The 20,262-nt window shown below is 45.0% G+C and overlaps 2 protein-coding genes across 2 annotated transcripts in view; one reads left to right on the top strand and one right to left on the bottom strand.

Annotated features, from left to right (window-relative positions):
* Positions 1–20,262, top strand: part of LOC146622257 (low-density lipoprotein receptor class A domain-containing protein 4-like) — a 286,730-nt gene that overhangs the window by 201,863 nt on the left and 64,605 nt on the right. The gene's annotated exons all lie outside the window — the stretch shown is intronic.
* LOC146622260 (uncharacterized) lies at positions 15,894–17,089 on the bottom strand. The gene is made up of 2 exons (XM_085366123.1): positions 16,188–17,089; positions 15,894–15,951 (listed from the first exon to the last, which is right to left on the bottom strand). Exons 1-2 carry the CDS (start codon positions 17,039–17,041, stop codon positions 15,894–15,896), a joined length of 912 nt encoding a protein of 303 aa, XP_085222249.1. The 5' UTR covers positions 17,042–17,089.

The following is a 20,262-nucleotide window of genomic DNA, read 5'->3' as shown; positions in this document are numbered from 1 at the left end:
GGATCAATTCAATTAATCATAACAGTCAGTCACCTTTATGTTGTAAGGTAACCCTCCGATAATACGGCGAAAAAATCCCAACAATCAGACGAGCCCCTACGAACAACCACTTGGCAACACTGGGAAGGAAAAACTCCTTTTTAACAGGAAGAACCAGGCTCAGGCATTATCCTTTGTAATTAAAACCGGGTCTACCTTAAATGTGTAGACCCTTTAAGGGTACCGGCAACTTTTAATTTAGTGTTTCAGTCCCAGCTAATCTGGAGCTGTTTTCACGATTTTCAGAAAGGCCTCAAAAGGATAGATTATTAATAAAATATTGACTTTAAAACCCCATTTATGAGGAACAAATTGTATTTTCTATTACAGAAACAGAATCTGCAGCTGAAAATCAACCCTTTAAGGGATATTCCATCATTTCTTGGGCTTTACACCCGCTGGGACAGTGTAATGTGAGCAGGCTGACATGTTCTAAATCAAACTAATCAGCTGCCAGTGCTCGTTTCATATTTGCACCACAGGCATAAGATAAGCATTACAGGTAATAGGCAATTTACAGAACAATAACCAAGCTATCTGTGCTTATAGGGACCCGACTGATAGAAAGGATATCAAAGGTGAAACAGTGCATAGGTCAACTGTAAATTGCCATATGTCCAAAAGTGAACAGCAATTTAACTGAGTGCTTTCAGAAAACAACATAAAGCATCAGTTTTGCACAAAGATACCATACACTGTCCATTAATTACCAATTACCTGTGCCAGTGACATTCACCTAAATCAATCATGCCAGTCCAGTGAATAGACTTGTAAGTGGACAAAATGACAATGGAATCAATTATTATGCAGATTCAATTAGATAAAGAGCATGTAAGGTGTCATATTACACGTCATCGTGTTACATTATGGTCTCGTATCAAACGGCTCACAGGCTGGTCTGAGAACTGTGTGAATGCGTTGCTAAGGCACGTGAACGTCCTCCAGATAAACGGAAAATGAAGCGAGCTCGCAGTGGGGACTCCAGAAACACACCTCCTGTCTGCAAGGCCGACGGATCGGTTAGCTCTATTTAACATATGTGTGTGCGCGAGAGAAGAGGAGACGGAGAGCGCAAAGAGATAGAATGAAGGGCGCTCGCATGCTGTGACTTGTCCTGTTCGGATTCCGACAGCAGTCGGGGACCCTGTGGCCTCCCAGCAGCGCAGCGTGACACAGCTACTAACTTTGTGCAAACACACACACAGACACACACACACATACACATGCAGCATGGTTCCTTCTAGCCGGAAGTAGGACAGCCAAAAGAAGACAGCAAAAAAAGGAGAGGAAAGTAAAAAGCGGAGGCAAAAACAGGACAAATGATGATAAACAGATAAACAGACACTCACACACACACTCAGCTAGATTTGATAGAGGCAGTACATTGCGTGATCTGTTCTCCAGTGTGCTCGTGGTGCCGGTGGAGTGTTTTTTGGAAACTAGGTCATTGTTCCTCCCACTCAGCCTGTCTGATCCGGCACGTAGCCTGGCTCTTTTTTTATTTATTTATTATTTATTTATTTTTTTAACCAACTAAGCACCTCACTTGTCTCTTTTTTTTGTTGGGTGCAGGGGGAAGTGGAGAAGTGGGATTGTTAAAAGTCAAGCACTTTTTAAATGCGTGTGCACGCATGTGTGCACAAACACGGAGACGCAAGCAGGAACAAACGCTGTCGATGTTGCTGAAAAGCTCGGGTACGCATACTCGCAGATGGCCGTAGAGCCCGACTACATTAGGTGGAGAGTTCTCCTGTGGTATGTCCAATATGTCCAGCAGTGCTCTCCTCTCCTCCTCCTCTGCTAATGGCTCCGCACTGACAGATGAGCTTAGAGGCTTTTAAATATTCAGCCTCTGCATATTGACCGGGCTCAGATTGAATTATACAGTCATTTATTCATCACTCATTTCACACGAGAAGGTGTGACGCACTGCCCTCGTACCAATCTGTGAGACATGCATATGCGCACACATAGCCCCACTCACACACACACACACACACACACACACACACACACACACACACACACACACACACACACACTGTGGGTAGAGCAGACAGGAAGGGCACAGAGGCTGAGGCTCTGCTATCCAGGATGAGTAATCATAGCTAACTGTGCCAGCAGAGAAGCAGCATGAGAAGAGGGATGGGAGGAGGGTAAATGGGTAAGAAAGGAGTGGGGAAGAAGGAGAAAGACGGGATGTGAAGAGCGGTAGGAGAGGGGGTAAGAAGCCCAGAGCTGAATGGAGGAAATGAGGGTGGATGGTGAAAGAGTGAAGGAGCTGGACAGGAATGGAGGGAGCATTAAAAAGTCACTCCGGCAGATGGGGGGGGGGGGGTTCTGCCCAGCCAAAATGAGCTGCACTGTACTTTGAAAGTTTGAGTCAACTTATGCATGAGATGATGGCTCGGAGTGCTGAATCGCCTCAGCACCTTTTACCTGAATTGGTAACATTCTGGTGTCAGAAGAATAACCAGGTTAGTGTCTGTCCCGATTCGCGATGTTGAGAACCAAAACAAAATACCAGAGGCCCAGAAGGATGCAATCAAACAGATGAGTTTATTGAACACACGCGTGGGAAGATATACACTGCAACACATCAGATGTACATCTCCACACTAAAATACACTTCAGATTGCTTTTATAATGTCAGGGTTAACGCCCCTTCTCGCGTTATAAGAACATTATTTGCATCTCTCACAGTAAATGATCAATTTTAAGAGATAAATGCAGACACCGAAGTTCCTCTTTCTAGCATCTCTTCCAAATATGGCGATGAATTCAGGCCCTGAAGGTCCCCCTGGACTTGTCCTCCTCTTTGGCCCATCTTCTGTCACCTGTTACTAAGCAAACTCAAATGCAACAAGAAGCTGAATACATTCAGGCCTTCACTCAAGCCTGTTTCTAGATTATATGTATTATATGTGTTTTGTAGGCGTGTATGCAGTTTTAACCTTCTATAGCTCCAAGTCACTTACACAATAGATCGTCCGGACATCGCGCCGAACGAGGCTTACAACCGTTAATTAATTGACCGAGCTTCAACTCTTTAATAAGCACAAAATGCAATGTGTATAAAATGGTTATACCTGCATGCAAGTTTTAATGTAATGCCAACAGCTTCAATAAATGTTTTAATAAAATGATGATTAATACAATGATAATAATGATGGTTATGAATAATAGCAGTAAAATATTTTCCTCATCTTCACATCCCCTCTCTTGACCCTCTTCTCAAAGAGGGTCACCACACTTTGGTTGTGTCACTCCTCGGCCCACTCGGCCACCTCCAACTCCATTAATGGCATCATGGCCACCAAACTCACTGGTTCAGAGTTCACGGCCCTTGTTATTACCTTCTCCAGCAGTCCTCTGGCACAAGGAATGAAACAACAACCACAAGTGACCAAAATTCCCAAGAAACAGGCAACAGAAAGCATTACAGACACAACAAACCCCCTCCATTGTCCAAACACAGATGTCATCCAGCTCTCCAGCGGGTTGTCGATTCCTGAGTGTTCATGCATAGTTTTAGACAGAGTTTTCAGCGCTTCCAGAGCTCGAGTTACTGAGCCATCTGGGGCAGTGTTGTTGGGGATAAAGGTACAACACATGTCTCCGAACATGGCACATACGGCCCCTTTCTCCGCCAACAACATGTCAAGGGCCATTCGATTTTGCACTCCCATCAGCGAGGTCGGAACCAACTGTTCCGCAAACCCCTCCATGGCGTCTCCGGTTAGGTTAGAGAGTCTCAGCGTGTTATAGTGGACATCATTTATGCGATCAGCATTCTTGTTTGGAGTTACCCAGATGAATATACTTTCAAATCCTGAAGCTACTTGGTCTGCTAGTTTATACTCATTTGGAACTCCCCTGGGCACTCCTATTGAGTCAATCCAGGTGGGTGAATTCAATCTGGGTCATACGCATGTGCCCCCTGGGTCCCTCTCTTTGCCAAAATGTGTCTCTTACGTCTGGCAGCTAAAGTGCGTGTGAGTGGAGCTCCCAGCCATACCATAGCACATGTCCCTTCACTCCCCACTTCACACAGAAAAAGTCAGTAAAGCCCAGCTCCTCAGTGTTATCCTGACTCACATGTCCTCCTTTTGAGGCTTGATCATAGCAGAACTTGTAACACGCACCCATATCAGCTCATTTTAATAGAGTGGTCATGACCACTGGATCCGCTAAGAGATAATCGTGCATCGTTTTCACGTAGAGTTTTCTACAACCCCGCTTTAGTAACCTGGTCATTGTGCCCATTTTTTCAATGAACGACAATGCACTGTCACCATGACCAGCACAACTTCCAACAGGACGCCTGAATACATTTTGCCATGCCACTTCATGATGGGACTGGATGCTTATTCGCCAGCAGATTCCCACCTCATTGTAATACTGTTTTCCATCAGGGTGTTTAAGGCATATATGTGTTATAAGAATAAGAATACTGGACCCTGTGAGGGCTGTCAAGCCAAGCTCAAACACTAAAATCACTCAGTCCTTTTTAAGTTTGTAGACTTTACATTATAATGCTGTACATATTAAAAAATAGCCTTTCATGACATTTAAAGATGATAACTCAGTTAATAATAAGAAAATCCGCATTGCAGTTGGAGATGTTCTGAAAGGTTTTATATAGATATCTCATTTATGGAGATGGTCTATATGGGAAGGCTTGTTGCACTACCTTGTTTGGACTTTGGGAATTATTGGCAATGTCATATTCATCACCTCTAAACCTGAAAAACCTCAGCGAAAATACTCTGTAGTGTAGTGAGCTGAAGCTGAACGTGCAGGCATAGCGAGATGGCCGAGCCAATCTGCTCTTCAAGTGATGACGTATCAACCCTCTTGCCCACTGGGTTCAAGTCTTTCCGAGGCTCTGGTCATCTGCAGTGTGCTGCAGTAATGTGCTCCTTGATCTCATTTATTTTTTTAAATAGGCATGAGTTCCAAAGAGTGACTTGGTTGTAGCATAATCTTCATGTACAGCACACCTTTAAGTTAAACTTTTACAAAGTCAGAGTGTACACTTCAGCCCTTGGACTCTGGATGTCCCAGACATTAATATTTTAACACTTTTATACTTTAACATTTCAGAAATGAATCACTGTCTAGCCAGCTAAGATGTCAGTGTGGTCACTGAGCTAAGAATTATAACTTTTTTGGTTGCAAATAAGTCATATCACGCAACAACATGTTAGTCACCAAGACCGTGTTGTTGATGGTGTCATCTCAGACACTTTGTTGTCAACAGTTTTGTCTATTTTCAGGCTTTCCTTGCTGCCATATCACAGCACTTGTCTCAGCAGGTGCTGTACCTCCAGGCTGACACTCTGTGTACTCTGACTGAGAACAGTGCTCCGTTTATAGTAACCCTATGTGATTTGTAGTTACCTAAGGCTGGCTGATCATTATATGTTCACTAAATCTGGTGTTTAGTTTTTCATCTGCCTTTATGTCCAAACTTATATGGCATGGTGCGTTTTTCCAAGGGCATTTGGACTGGCTAATGGATAGGGATGGGTATCGTTTAGGTTTTATCCGATACCGGTGCCGAAACGGTGCCGGTGCTCAAACGGTGCTCAAACCGGTGCTTAAAGAATGGAGAACACAAAATTGGTCCAAAAACCTCTCATGTTCAGCTGGTTTTTGTAAAAAGATAACAATGTTAGCCTTTTCTGCAGCTATTGGGGATATATGGTATCACTCTTGGCTGGAAGCAGTGCTTAAACAATGGAAAAAAACACAAACTTTGACCAAAAACCTCTCATGTTTAGCCGTTTCCCTCTTTTTCTTTGGTCATTTTAGCCTTTTTGGCCAGGGTGCAGGGAGTATCTGCCATCAAACAAGAAGACAGCCGCATGTAGCTATGATGATGTTTGCTAGTTCACCTTACATGCATTAATGTAATAACGTGGTTAGCCTACTCAACGTAAATTATACATGAACAACATTAAGCGACTCACGCAGAGAAGAACGGCTGCTGCTGCATCATCATCCTCATCATTTCTGCTACACTGGCAGGGCTAGGGGCCAGGACTCTACTCTTCGTGTTTTTGGGGATGTTGCTAACTCCGGGTCTGATAACAGGCACCACACCACGGTGTGAGGTCTCGCAGCAAGCTATCAAATACGGCGCATTTCTTGGCTTTTAAAAAAAACGCTATGCGTCGCCAGGTGTTTCATCGGATTTGAGGTGTTACCTCCTTTGACAGTATCACAGTATCAGCTTAAAGCACTTGTTGCAGGCTGCTGAGTTTGGATATTTTGCTGTGAAGTACAGCCAGACTTTTGACCGCTTCGCCTTGGGCATTTTTAATCTGTAGCTCTGCTCTAAAAGAACGTACGTACCTGGACCCGCCTACTATCCTCGGAAACGTAAAATGATTGGCTAGAAGTGTATCACAGCTCAGGAAAAAAAAGCACCGAAATAAAGCACTGAAATGTGCGCTGCTTTTCGGTCTGGTTACTGCCGTTTATGTCAGAACCGGTGCCATCATGGCACCGGACACCGGTACCCATCCCTACTAATGGATATGTCAGGCTTAATCGTCACACTTAGACTTTCAGATTTTGAGTATTTTCACCGTTCCATTCATCATTCATGGTGTTTTTCTCTGCTTTACATTTGGTCAGTTGGTTTATGCTAATAGGACAAGTTTGGGTATCCGCAGTCCACTGAATAAACTTGGTTTACCAAAAATAGGAATGGGCGATAATGGTTTTCACCGTAAACAACATAGAGATATGTGAAAACAATACTTGCCTTCTTCTTTCCTCATATTAAAACTTCTGCTTTATGTCTACGAAATTCACCATTAAGTAGTAAATGGACTGGTTCTTATATAGCGCTTTTCTACTCTGTCTGAGCACTCAAAGCGCTTTATACAACTAATTCATTCACCCAATCACACCCATTCACACAAGCACTTCTAAGCTTAAGTGCTAAGTAACATTCATACACATTCACACTCCGATGGATGCATCGGAGAGCAACATGGGGTTAGTATCTTGCCCAAGGATATTTGGCATGCAGACTGGAGCAGGCTGGGATCAAACCACAAACCTTCTGGTTAGTGGCTCTGCCACCTGAGCTACAGCCACCCCATTAGGAACCATTAATCCAAATTCTGGAATTTTCAATCATTCTTACTAACAGGAATATGGCTGTAATCTAATTACAAAAGGACACTGCAAAGTGCTTTGAGAAGATTAGAAAATGCAAAATGCATACCTAAGATTTAATAACATTGTAACACATTTGTAATTTTTTTATTATTTTGCCAATTTTAATGAGCTTCCATGGAAAATTTACCACAACTGTCTGTTTCATTTGTACCAAAGGAAAACCATGATGTGCAATGATGTGCGAATATTTAAAAAATGAAATAAAAACTAAAATCAAACTTCACTGGACATTTCCACGTAATAAACTAACTTATAAAACATTAAATTCAATAAAAATTTTGAATAAGTTTACTAAATGAATGGACGTCACAGTGGTACACTATCAGAGCATTGCAGATTTTGACTGAAAATGTGAACTTGAATTACAAAAGCCAAACATCAAAATGAGCTTTCCTTACCTGAAATAGTTGACTAAGATAAGATAAGATAACCTTTATTAGTCCCACACGTGGGAAATTTGTTTTGTCACAGCAGGAAGTGGACAGTGCAAAAGTTATGAGGCAAAAATTAGAATACAATAAGAATAAATACAGTACACAACTGTACAGAATAGAATAAAATAAAATACTATATACAGTAGAATAAAATAAAATAAATATACAATAAGATAAAAATAGAATACAAATACAAATACTATGAGCTGTCCTTGAGTATTCAACATGGAAGCCAAATTAAAGGGGAAAAAATCACATATAATATACTATAAATTATGCTATACATACCATATACTATAAGTTTTGTGCCACAACAATAGCTTTAGAGTCTCTGGATGTCTGCTACGGGAACAGAACATCCATCAGAAAAAGTGATCACTCGGAACAACTTTATATTGATAGTTGAACATAGTACCCTTCTCACTATGGGAAGAAGTGGATACAAATCAAACCAGCAACAGCATAAAAGAGGTCTACAATGGATGTGTGAAGGTTTCGTGAGATTTTTCACTTGTCTATAGAAAAAAAAAATCTTGTGCCGATATTGAAATCAGAGTATATCAACTTGTCACATTTTATCCAGCCCTTGACATGCCATTAAAGCCAAGGATGTTAAAGTTTACCAGTATGATGAATTTAATATTTGTTGCATAGATTATTTTTAATTCTTTTTTTAAAAAAATTTACATTTTAACTGTTTCACTGACTAAAGCTGCTGAATTCAGTTGTTCCTGATAGAAAAGAGCCACAAGTGTACAGTACGTATCAGTGTAGCTCGGCCTCACACTGCAGTGTGCTCTGTGCCATCCCCACAGTACAGGCTGATGAAGTGCCTGCGTGGTGGTCTCTCTCTATTCTAACCTAGACCCACACCAACCAGTCTCCATCCCACTCTGTCCTGCCCCCACTGAGCTGGGTGATAAAAGAGCTCAGTGTCACTAGGCTCCAGAGAGGGGACAGATTCATTACCTGACCTGTGCTGCTGACTGGGACACAATTGACTCTGACGGCTCTGTAATGCTCTGACATGGAGAGAAGCAGATAGATGACTGAGTGCAGAAAGAGGGGGCTGATAAAAGAGGGAAGAAAAGGTTGCAAAAGATGGATAGAAAAGTGAAAGGGGAGGGGGTTGCAGATGAAAAGGGGGCAGATAGATGAGGGGATATAGAAGGAGAATCTGGGGTTCAGATACATAAGAGGGGACAGGAGTGAAACAGGAGGACTAACAGAAAGTAAAAGAGTAACCAAAGATATGTTTTCATCTTGCTGTCAAGCTGATTTTAAACAGAGCTTTGAAATGCCACAAAATGAATGTGAATGAATGTGAATTATCACATTAGCTGGTTTGAAGTGCATCAACAGTGCTCCTTTGAGTGGTCGCTCTGTGTACTATTGAACAACTCGTTGTTGTCTTTTAGCCTCTGCTAATGCTGGCCATATTTCATGCTTTCACCACAAAATGAAAATAAAGACACGCACCTGTCACCAGTCTGCACTGCTAACTAAACCTCAGCAGGAGCCTTGGTTGTAGGAGTCAGGAGGGATTAGACATGCGAAGCTCAAAGGTGCCCATTTCCAGAAATGCCTAGAAAATACCAATGACATTACTGCTGGTAGAGCAATGCTTTATTGGGTGTTTTTCTCTTCTTTTTTATCAGTGTTTGTCAAAGAACTTTCTGCTGCAGAGCTATGTATTGGTGCTACAGACAGTACTTGATATGATGGTGCTTTTTTGTTTTTTGATATGATGGTGCTTGATATCATAAGTAAGTTAAAATCCCCCACAGCAGTTCATTAGCAGTACATACATTAGAGACTATTTTGGTCGCTATATGTAATTTTAATTTCACCCTATTGATAGCAAATTTATTTGATTTGCTAGCAGATTGTATTAAGGTTTATTAAAACTAAATCTTATAATGATAGGCGATTGTAGCCTTGTAGTCTTCAGCTGTTACATTTTTTTATATTTCATTTTAAGTTGTTTGTCTCTTAAGACAGTCAAGCTATTTCAGTAAATTGAGGAATCTACCCTATAGCTAAAAAGTTATGCTATAACTAGCATTAGATTGTAAGTTCTACCATCTGATCCAAGTATGATCATAATAGTTGTAAAAGATTGTATTGATAGCCAAAATGTTAACCACAAGGCTTCAAGACAACCAGTGGATATATTTCAGTTCTACATAGGCTACGTCCACACTAGCCCGGATTTGAAAACGGCGTTTCCGTCTGAAAACGCTCCGCGTCCACACGATCATTTTCAGAGTTGTGCGTCCACATTGAAACTGCATCATATGACTAACATGCGTCATCGTTTTAGAAAGTCTCAGTTTTTGCTGTCCACACTGCAACACGAAAGCACCGTTTTCAAATGTATGCATTTTTGAGAGCGTTTTGAAAATGCTGCGTTTTCCATGTGCGAAAATGCCATGTCAGTGTGGAAGGGAGGCCAAAACTGAGAGAAAACTATGTATTTTCATTTGAAAACGCATTAGTGTGGACGTAGCCAAGGTCCCTGTTTAAATGGCTCACAGCTGTGCCTTAGAGTTTAGATTTGGGTTTAGTTGGAGTCTAGGCCCGCCCTTTGTCACCAACCTCTAAGAGTAGCCATCTGGTTGAAGAGTTCCGCTGTGGATGCATGTGATGCAATCATGTGACCAATTAAACTAAGATAGCTGAGGGCATTATACAGCAGTTGTTTTATTTGCGCTCAATTTTGACAGCCCTATTAAAGATTAATATCAGTCTGTACATGCTCCAGATAGCTTTTCTTCAAATTCTTTAACTCTCACTCGCTTTTGCAACTTTGTACTCTTGTGTTACTCACAGCAACAACTCCACCTCATTGTTAGTCCATTTAAAAACTCGGTGCTTTTCCTCGACATTTTGCCGTGACGTTTCAACGAGCCAGAAACTAAATAAGCGGTAGACAGAAATGTTTCACGCATGCACAGGACTGGAACGTAAGCATTTTCGGCCGTTTCAATGTGGACGCACAACTCTGTGAAAATGACTGAAAACGCTAGTGTGGACGCGGAGTGTTTTCAGATGAAAACGCAGTTTTCAAATCTATCCGGGCTAGTGTGGACGTAGCCTCAGACTAGGGCAGATCCCAGCCAAGTGTAAAGTGGTGAGCATGAGAATAAGCACCTCTGTGTCTGAGACCATGGTTCTCAGCTTGAAAAGGGTGGAGTTCCCACTGCACGGCAGCTACAGTATGAGTCGGAAGTTAAAGGATCTCAGGGCCTGAGCCACATGCCCGCTTGTTCATGTGGTACCACGTGAGCAGAGCAAAAGCATCACAGTTTGGGCATCTGACAATGATACCTACTGGACGTCTTCAAAGCATCCAGAAGGTGGGCCTTGGGCAGATCCAAGGCATCTCTCTCATCTGACTTGGAAACATGTTAGTATCCCACCGGATAAGCTGAGGGTGATCACTGGAGAGAGGCAGCACTGGGCTTTTCTACTTACGGCCATTGCCTCACAACCCAGATGTGAATAAGCGACAGAAGATGGATGGATGTAGCATAGCTTTGCTAACTGTAGCTTGAGTTACTTCAAATATATTATTTGAGTAGCAGCATCTTTTTCAAGCCACAGTGTTGTTTTTCTTTTTTCCTAAGCTAACTTGGTTAGAAGAGTGTTTATGTGCTATTCTTGGATTAAGTTCTCTAGAACAACATTTGCTTTTCCTTAATCTACTGTCTTAACCGAATTATAGCATAAAGCTACAGACAACGGGAGTAAATCATTTCAACTGCAGTGGTTCGTTTGACGCTCAGGCACCATGTAAAATCATATTCTAATTGTGCTGTGAACCCTTTAGTAATCAATCTGACTAATAGAATTTACTTGATTTCAGGGAACGGAATCAAATTTGAGGATGATGTTTGGATCCAAATTTGTGAAACATTTAGTTAATATGGAACATTTTATACATTTTAGTGTTTAAATGAAAATCCCCGTGACAATGGCGTCAGTATCTGCTTCCATTAGTCTGATAACAATCAGAGACTTTGTTAAATAGAATCTGAAAAAGGATTTTATGAGTAGGAAATGTGCAGCTTTAGGCTGTTACAGCCTGTCTACATTGTTGTACTATACAACAGCAGAGCACAGAGCTGCAAATTCAGTCCTTTTTCTTTTCTTTAAACACTGTGCTCAGGTGCAATATTAAGTGTAGGTCCTCTACATTTTAGCAGCACTCAGAGAAGCATATACAATCATCATTCTTACACTTGTAAAATTGAAGAAAATAGACTTGAAACATAAAAATAGGCTTTGGGCTACATTGAAGTGGTGCAAGTGAAATGTGAGTCATGCAACTTGTGCAGACTTAGCTGTTAAATATAAGCATTAAATATGACTAAGAAAACTTTATGCTTCCGTCACATCAACTTTGATAGCTCTTGATAACATATAAATAGAAGCATAAAACAAGTGATTCATCAGTGGTGAACCCTCCCTAACATTTAGCGTAGTGTGTAAAAATAATTAAACATAACAATATATATATGTTAAACCCGCAAAAGGAGCAGGACGAGTTGGTGGCAGCAGTCGAGATAACGACAGATAGATGGATAGAAACGAATAAAACCAAAGATGTTTACAGTGCATTTCCACACTGGAAGAGAATAAAATAGGAGATGAAGAAAAACTGTGCAGTAGATACCACACACACACCTACACAAACACACACACACACGCTCACTAATCTGTCAAGGCAACAAAAAGAGGCAAGCCAGGGCCGCATTTGCATGACAAACTGGCCCCGCTAGTTTGATTGAAGAGAAAACAATTTTAGGAGACAGGCTGACTGTGTGGTATGGTGCCTGCCACCTCTGGGTGGGCCTCAGGACCCATAATCGGAGTGTGTGCACATGTAGGTGGCTGGTTGATTTGTTTGTGAGCGTGACTGTGTGAGACATGAGTTGGTAGTTAGGGGATATGGGATTTAGTTGCATGGCAGGAAAACAGAGTGGTAGAATTCATCAGGTGCTGCAGCTGTGTGTGTGTCTGTGTGTGTGTGTAAAAGAGGATTTGTGTGTGTTCCTTTACAAATGCAGGCAAATGCAGGTGTCTGTGTCGGTCTCTGCCTGTATGTAATATTTGGAAATGTACAGTTGTGTTCAACGTGAATCTGACTGCGTTTGTAATTTTGGGCTTTTACTGATTTCTTTCAACTGTTCTTTTTCCAGGCTGGAATGATGGTACAGCATCCATCTTTAATGACTTTAAAAAACAAGTTTTAGGGTTTTTTGGATTTTCTCTCATCCACACGGGGTCAAAAGTATACATACATACACTCCTACTAATATTTGATCCCGTAGCAAACTGCACCTCAATCAAAAGCAGAACTCCATTAAGTTAATTTAAATTGGTTTGTTTTCAAGTGTATTCCACACATTTTCAGGATTTAGGTCAAAGCTACGGGAAGGCTCACAATATTAGCCTGCGTTATCCAAAACCAGCTGTGATCTATTTTCCTCCTGTTGGAACACCCTGTTGTGTCCAAGATGCAGTTGTGTTTCTGTTGACAGGAGGTGATGCTAAGAAATTTGGAGGTAGTTCTCCCTCATAAGCCTCACCTTTGCTCCTCCAAACATACCTCCTGTCCCTGTGGACAAATAGCTCAGTCTTTGTCTTGTCTGACCTTAAAACTTTCCTCCAGAAGGCAATTGGCTTGTCCTCATGGACAGCGGTATATTTCAGTTGAGTCTGAAGGTGCCGATTTTTGCACAGAGGCTTCATTCTTGGTCGGCACCCTCTCGGTCCATGGCGATATGAAACTGGCTTCACTGTGGATAGTGATGCTGGTGTTTCAGTGGCAGAGCCTTGGTGGTTCCTGGCTATTCCTGAACATCCTAACCAACCTCCTCTCATCTGAGGGTCTTCTTCCACTTCTTGGCAAAGTGGTGACACATCCGAATAACTTATACTGCACGCGTTTGTTTGAACTGAGATTGTAGTTGTTTAAAAATATCTCCACGGGACCTTCCTAACTTGTTTAAATCAATTCGGCTTCTTAGAGCTTCACTGAGCTCCTTTGACTTCCTCTCAAACGAATCATTTTTATGCTGCCAAAGAGAAACTACCATTTGTGGTCAATCATGATCACTTATGAGAAGTTTATAGGCTGTGCGCTTGTCAAGTTAAAAGGCATAATAGCACCTTCAGGATCAACTATTAAAAGATTTAAGTGAGTGTATGTATACGTTTGACCCCGTGTGGATTAGAGAAAATCTGAAATAAATTCAAACTTGTGCATCCATTTTTTTTTTACAGAGATTAAAGATGGATGATTTACAATCAAACTGGAAAAAGAACAGCTCGAAGAAATTATCAAAATCATAAAATTACCATGACACGATGAGTGCATGTAAACGTCCAACCACAGCTATATAGTCTTTTTTCCACAGTCATTTGGAAAAAAAGTGTGTGTGTGTGTGTGTGTGTGTGTGTGTGTGTGTGTGTGTGTGTGTGTGTGTGTGTGTGTGTGTGTGTGTGTGTGTGAAAAAGAGTCTCTGTTCTACCTTAATCCCCAGATTGCCAGAGCTGAGGGTTCAGACATACGCTGGCCTTGTTGCTACAGTCACTCTAATCTAATCCTATCCTCCCTCTAAAACCTTGTCTGGGTGAAAACACGCTCTCACACACAAACACACACCTAACTTTACTCTCAATCTCTTATGACGTGCTTTTATGTCCACCTATGGTAGGCATACCCACGGACTCACACACCCACTGCTGCATTCTCTTGCTCACACATGGACACACACACACGTGCACAGGTAACCAGTTGCACAGATGCCTGATACGGCTCGCGGTGGCTCGCGGTAGCTCTCTGTACACAAAGGGCTTTGGAGTATGACAGATGTAGGCTGACTGATTTCTTTGGCTTGCTGTACAGACTGTGGGTGCTTTCAGGGTTTTTGTCAGCCTCAGTGCGCGTGTGTGCTGTCAGTTCTTTCGTCGTGTCTACAGAAAGTCTTTCAGATATGCACAGATACTCAGATATGCTGCTATTTAGATCATTCCAACTGTTGGGGTTAACGTTACTTTATTGTTTCCTGCAAATCCCAGATTAAGGCCGCTGCTGCACCCATCCACACATTATATTTTCGTTTCCGGAAGTGAATGAAGGATGGAATAGTTGAATTTTTCTGCTAGTTAAGCCTATAACAGCAAAAAGGCAAAAAAAAAAAACAAAAAAAAAACAATACAATGATTTGCAAATCTCTTAAAGCCATATTATATTTAACGCAGACCAGAAAACATGAACAAATGCTTACATGGGAGAGTGGAAAAAATAAATAAATAAAATAAAACATGTCTTTGTCACGGTCTGGCTGGCAGACCGTGGGGATGTGGGGAAAGGAGGACCCAGGCGCGGTGCTCTATGTATAAACAGTGTGTTTATTTACAGAGTGGAACAAAAACAACAATAAATCCCCGTGTTCTCCCAGACTCCCGTGTCGTGTTTCTGCGTGAATAGTTCGTGTCTCTGTGCTCTCCGCTCCCGTGTCAGCACCCCCCGGTGCTCGCTGCTCTTCGTGCCTTCCACGCTCCTCCTGCGGGAAACAATAGACGCAGCCGTCAGGACACAAATAACCGCGGGCATACACTTACACACATTAACTCAATTCAATGGGACGACTAACGTGGAGTCTCAAGGAATGATCCCGCGTCGGTGGGAGCTCCAAGACTCTCTTAAGTAGCTCCCCCGACGAGGCCTGATCAGCAGCAGGTGTGTGGCTTCGGGTGTGGCCAGTCCCCTTGCAGGGCCACACCCTCCAGGCCTGACGCCGCCTATAAACAAGTGCTCAGCCACCCACACACACATATACACAAGCACAGGGAAGGGGGAGCAACACCAAAATACACAGCAATAATAATAATAATAATATAATACATGACTGCTCAGGGATCCTGGGTCGCCCAGTCCCAGGACCCTGACAGTACCCCCCCTCTAAGGGTCGGCTCCCGACGACCCCAAAACCAAAACAAAAAACAGCACAACCAACCCAGGGCGGGCGGCGGGGGGAACCAGGACGGAGGGCCAGAACCAAAACAAGCAAAAACAACAAAACCACAAACCGACCCAGTCCACAGTCTCAGAGTCAGGCCGCGCATCCCGCAGCGGTGCAAAAAGAAAACGAAAAGACGCCACAAACAGTCACAGGCGGCCCATCAACACAACAAGAGAGTTCAGGGGGCCTACCTCGAGCCCAACGGCGGTGACGTAGCAGCTCCGGCGGACGGCCCCGGGTCCGGCAGCAGCAGCAAAACAGTTCAGGGGGCCTGCCACGGGTCCGGTGGCGGCGGCGCTGCTCCTCCGGCGGCCTGCCACGGGTCCGGTGGCGGTGGAACGGTTCCGGTGGCCTGCCACGGGTCCGGTGGCGGCGGCGCTGCCCCTCCGGCGGCCTGCCACGGGTCCGATGGCAACGTCGCTGCTCCGGTGAGCAACAGCGAGGCGTGGCAACAGGTCCATGACGCGCCGATCGCTGACGTGGACGCACCGGACGTGGACGGCGAGGAGGCCGCGCTAGACGTGGAGGTCCCTCCGGTCCGCTGACCTCCTCGGCCGGCAGCGAGAGCTCCTCCTCGGCCGGCAGCGAGAGCTCCTCCTCCGGCTCGCTGAGCTCCTCAGCTGGCAGAGCGGGCTCCTCCGGCTCGCCGAGCTCCTGCTCGGGCATGCTGAGCTCCACAGCTGGCGATGCGGGCTCCTCCGGCTCACTGAGCTCCTGCTCGGGCATGCCGAGCTCCTCCGGCTCGCTGAGCTCCTCAGCTGGCGGTGCGGGCTCCTCCGGCTCGCTGAGCTCCTGCTCGGGCATGCTGAGCTCCTCCGGCTCGCTGAGCTCCTCAGCTGGCGGTACGGGCTCCTCCGGCTCGCTGAGCTCCTCAGCTGGCGGTGCGGGCTCCTCCGGCTCGCTGAGCTCCTGCTCGGGCATGCTGAGCTCCACAGCTGGCGATGCGGGCTCCTCCGGCTCACTGAGCTCCTGCTCGGGCATGCCGAGCTCCTCCTGCTCGCTGAGCTCCTCAGCTGGCGGTGCGGGCTCCTCCGGCTCACTGAGCTCCTGCTCGGGCATGCTGAGCTCCTCCGGCTTGCTGAGCGCCTCAGCTGACGGTGCGGGCTCCTCCGGCTCGCTGAGCTCCTGCTCGGGCATGCTGAGCTCCTGCTGCAGCTGGACGAAGTCTGAGGTTTCCCGAGCTTGCACTACCCCCCGGGCTTTACGCAGGGTGCAAAGGCAGGCGGAAACTCCCTTGAGCTGGCCGAGGTAGGGGTTTCCCTCCAGGATTGCCTCGATGGCGTTTAACCCCACCACTCCTGCCCTTGCGTTGGTGGTGTGAGTTACCCAGTCCATCAGGCGTTGGACGCGGGTGAGGTCGCTCTCTCCGGACAAGGCCGCTGGAGTGGGCAGTGGAATGGAGGCTGCTGCTGGTGGAGAAGATGGCTGAGCGTGTGATGTGGATGGTGAACAGGATGAAACGGTAAGCGGTGAGGTAGATGTCGCGGGGGATGATTCAGCAGGTGACGGCTGGATCACTAGCCGGGCGATAGGCTGTGGTACAGCGACCAGCTGGGCCGCGGGCTGCGCTTTGGCTACCGGCTGGGCAGCTGGCTGTGCCGCAGCCACAGGTGGCTGCTGAGCAGGTAACTGAGCCGAAAGCGGACGGGCAGCTGACCGTATAAACATAGCCCCAGAGTAAACGGTTGAGGTGAGTGACGATGAATTGTCTATATGACTCACCACAGCCGGCTGTTGAGATGTCTGTGGATCTAGCTGCGGTGAGGAACGCTGGCGGCGCGAACGTCGTTTCCGTGTCGGCGTCGGGGCCGGCGTCTCAGGCAGTGAATCCACCAGCTGTCCGAGCTGGTTGGCAGCCTGAGGAGGAGAGTGGAGGTGGAGGGTGGAAAGTAGGAAGTCCAGGACCACTGCATTAAGGGAGTCCACCAGCCAGGGGAATTTAAAAAGCATCTCCTGCAGCCGCCTCTCCACGGCGCGACGCAAACCTTCCGCTGGCTTCTCCCACCACACCTCACATAGGTGGTCCACTTCATCCATAACTTCCCTCCTGAGCCTCTCCTCGGAGACCGCTGGGTCCATAAGTGGCGGGATCATTCTGTCACGGTCTGGCTGGCAGACCGTGGGGATGTGGGGAAAGGAGGACCCAGGCGCGGTGCTCTATGTATAAACAGTGTGTTTATTTACAGAGTGGAACAAAAACAACAATAAATCCCCGTGTTCTCCCAGACTCCCGTGTCGTGTCTCTGCGTGAATAGTTCGTGTCTCTGTGCTCTCCGCTCCCGTGTCAGCACCCCCCGGTGCTCGCTGCTCTTCGTGCCTTCCACGCTCCTCCTGCGGGAAACAATAGACGCAGCCGTCAGGACACAAATAACCGCGGGCATACACTTACACACATTAACTCAATTCAATGGGACGACTAACGTGGAGTCTCAAGGAATGATCCCGCGTCGGTGGGAGCTCCAAGACTCTCTTAAGTAGCTCCCCCGACGAGGCCTGATCAGCAGCAGGTGTGTGGCTTCGGGTGTGGCCAGTCCCCTTGCAGGGCCACACCCTCCAGGCCTGACGCCGCCTATAAACAAGTGCTCAGCCACCCACACACACATATACACAAGCACAGGGAAGGGGGAGCAACACCAAAATACACAGCAATAATAATAATATAATACATGACTGCTCAGGGATCCTGGGTCGCCCAGTCCCAGGACCCTGACAGTCTTAAAAATTTGGAAGAAGCCATGCAGTTGTAACACATGCAGTATGTGATTTAGCATTGTCTTCCAGAAATATAAAGGCCCTCCCTAAGAAAGATGTTTTCTCGTGGAAGCATATGTTATTTGGGTGCTCTCAGCATTTCCAAGATATGGATCACCTTTAGGTCACCTATAGACCACAGTCCATCCCTACAGTGCTACTACTGCTCTGCTAACGTCCCATATTTTGAGGACTTAAGGGCTAACTTTTCACAGACCCCACATTTTGGGCCCGGGGAAGGAGTTCTTCCCTCAAGACAGAAAATCTGAACAGAACTGAAAATTTGTGCCAAACCAGACTAAAATGAGAGGAGAAATTTTCAGGTAGCGATGGCTGTGTGGCTTAAGTGTGGCTCATATCTGCAGCTGCACTGTGAGCCTTGACTGACAGTGATGACTCAGGGTGAGTCTGATTCAGCTGTTCAGTCTTATAGTACGGGTCAGGTAGCAGGTATGTTGTGACATTTGGGTCACATCTGTCACAGCCAACATAACCCAGCACCTGACATTTTTATCTGCACTTCCCAGATGTGATAAAAATGATTGTACCAGTGTTATTTATCATGTTTTGGTCATCAGCGAGTCCATTCAGATGGGACGGTCTGGCACCACAGTGGTGGTGCAAACACAGAAGGCGCCAGAAAAACAAAGCAGGCCCAACTTTTGCAGCAATGCGGCGTGACATCATATGCAGTTCTCCAATGAATGTAGACCCATATATGCATCACTAGTGGATAATTTAGTTTACCTAAAAACTGTCATTGTGAAAAATAAAACTGTTCTGTCCCATATCTACTAAAATTCTAAAAAACTAAAGTTCTCATCTCATGGACCTTGACCTCAAGGTCAGAGGTCAAGTTTTCAGAATAGGATTATGAAACTGATACCACAGATGCGTAGACTAGAAGGTTGAGGGGTAGCACTGCCTGTCGCCAGCATTTTTCCCTCTTCTCTTTCAGCCCCAACAGGTTGCAATAGCTGCTTGCTCATTCACATGCACTGTTCTGCCACAGACCTCTTCCTGTTAAAAGGGAGTTCTTTCTTTCTGCTGTCAGCATGTGTTTACTGCACCGGCCGATCATCTGACTTTTGGGGTTTACTTCTTAATATAAAGTGCATTGAGGCTGTTGTTGTGAGTTGGTGATTAATAAACTTAACCGAACAGAAATGAAGTTCAGTGTTCGCTTTTTAATCCGTGCTAAGCCATCAAAGTCGGACTGTCGAAGTAGAAAGGAAACTTTCTCAAACCGTTAGACGACTTCATAACCTCCAGTCTGGGTCTAAGTTGTAGTGGGCGCAAGATTCTTGCAATATTGTGGCTACTCAGTCAAGTAACACTGACAAGAAACAGGATGATGTGTTTTTAAAAATTCAAATGGGACAGTTGAAACTTTTGAGTTAAGGTTTGCCCATCATATCGTCTTCATGTGCAAAGGTATCACAATCTCAACCTCCACTTTTTTATTCTCCCCACCAGAGATGGGCAGTAACGCGTTACTGTAATCTGATTACTTTTTTCAGGTAACGAGTAAAGTAAGGGATTACTATTGCAAAAACGGTAATTAGATTACCATTACTTTCCCGTAGGAACGCTGCGTTACTGTGTTACTAAAACCGTGATTTTTTTGCGAGAACGTCTCACGACAGTGACGTAAGCGAGTGCGCCGTTGGTGACAACAGCTGTGTGCAGATCAACAATGGATCGAGTGCGGGAGAGAGTATGAGCGTGCAGCGTTTAAAGCGTGGAAGTACTGACCTTATTTTGAGTTTGATTCCGTAAAAAGTGACAAAAACATTAGCGTCCAT

The sequence above is a fragment of the Diplotaxodon limnothrissa genome, linkage group LG11, assembly GCF_057381915.1.
Source record: "Diplotaxodon limnothrissa isolate DT_005_m linkage group LG11, D_limnothrissa_male_GT1.1, whole genome shotgun sequence".
NCBI classification, from domain to species: Eukaryota; Metazoa; Chordata; class Actinopteri; order Cichliformes; family Cichlidae; genus Diplotaxodon; species Diplotaxodon limnothrissa.
Note: the sequence above shows the minus strand (reverse complement) of the source record. Positions and strands in the feature narration are given on the sequence as shown.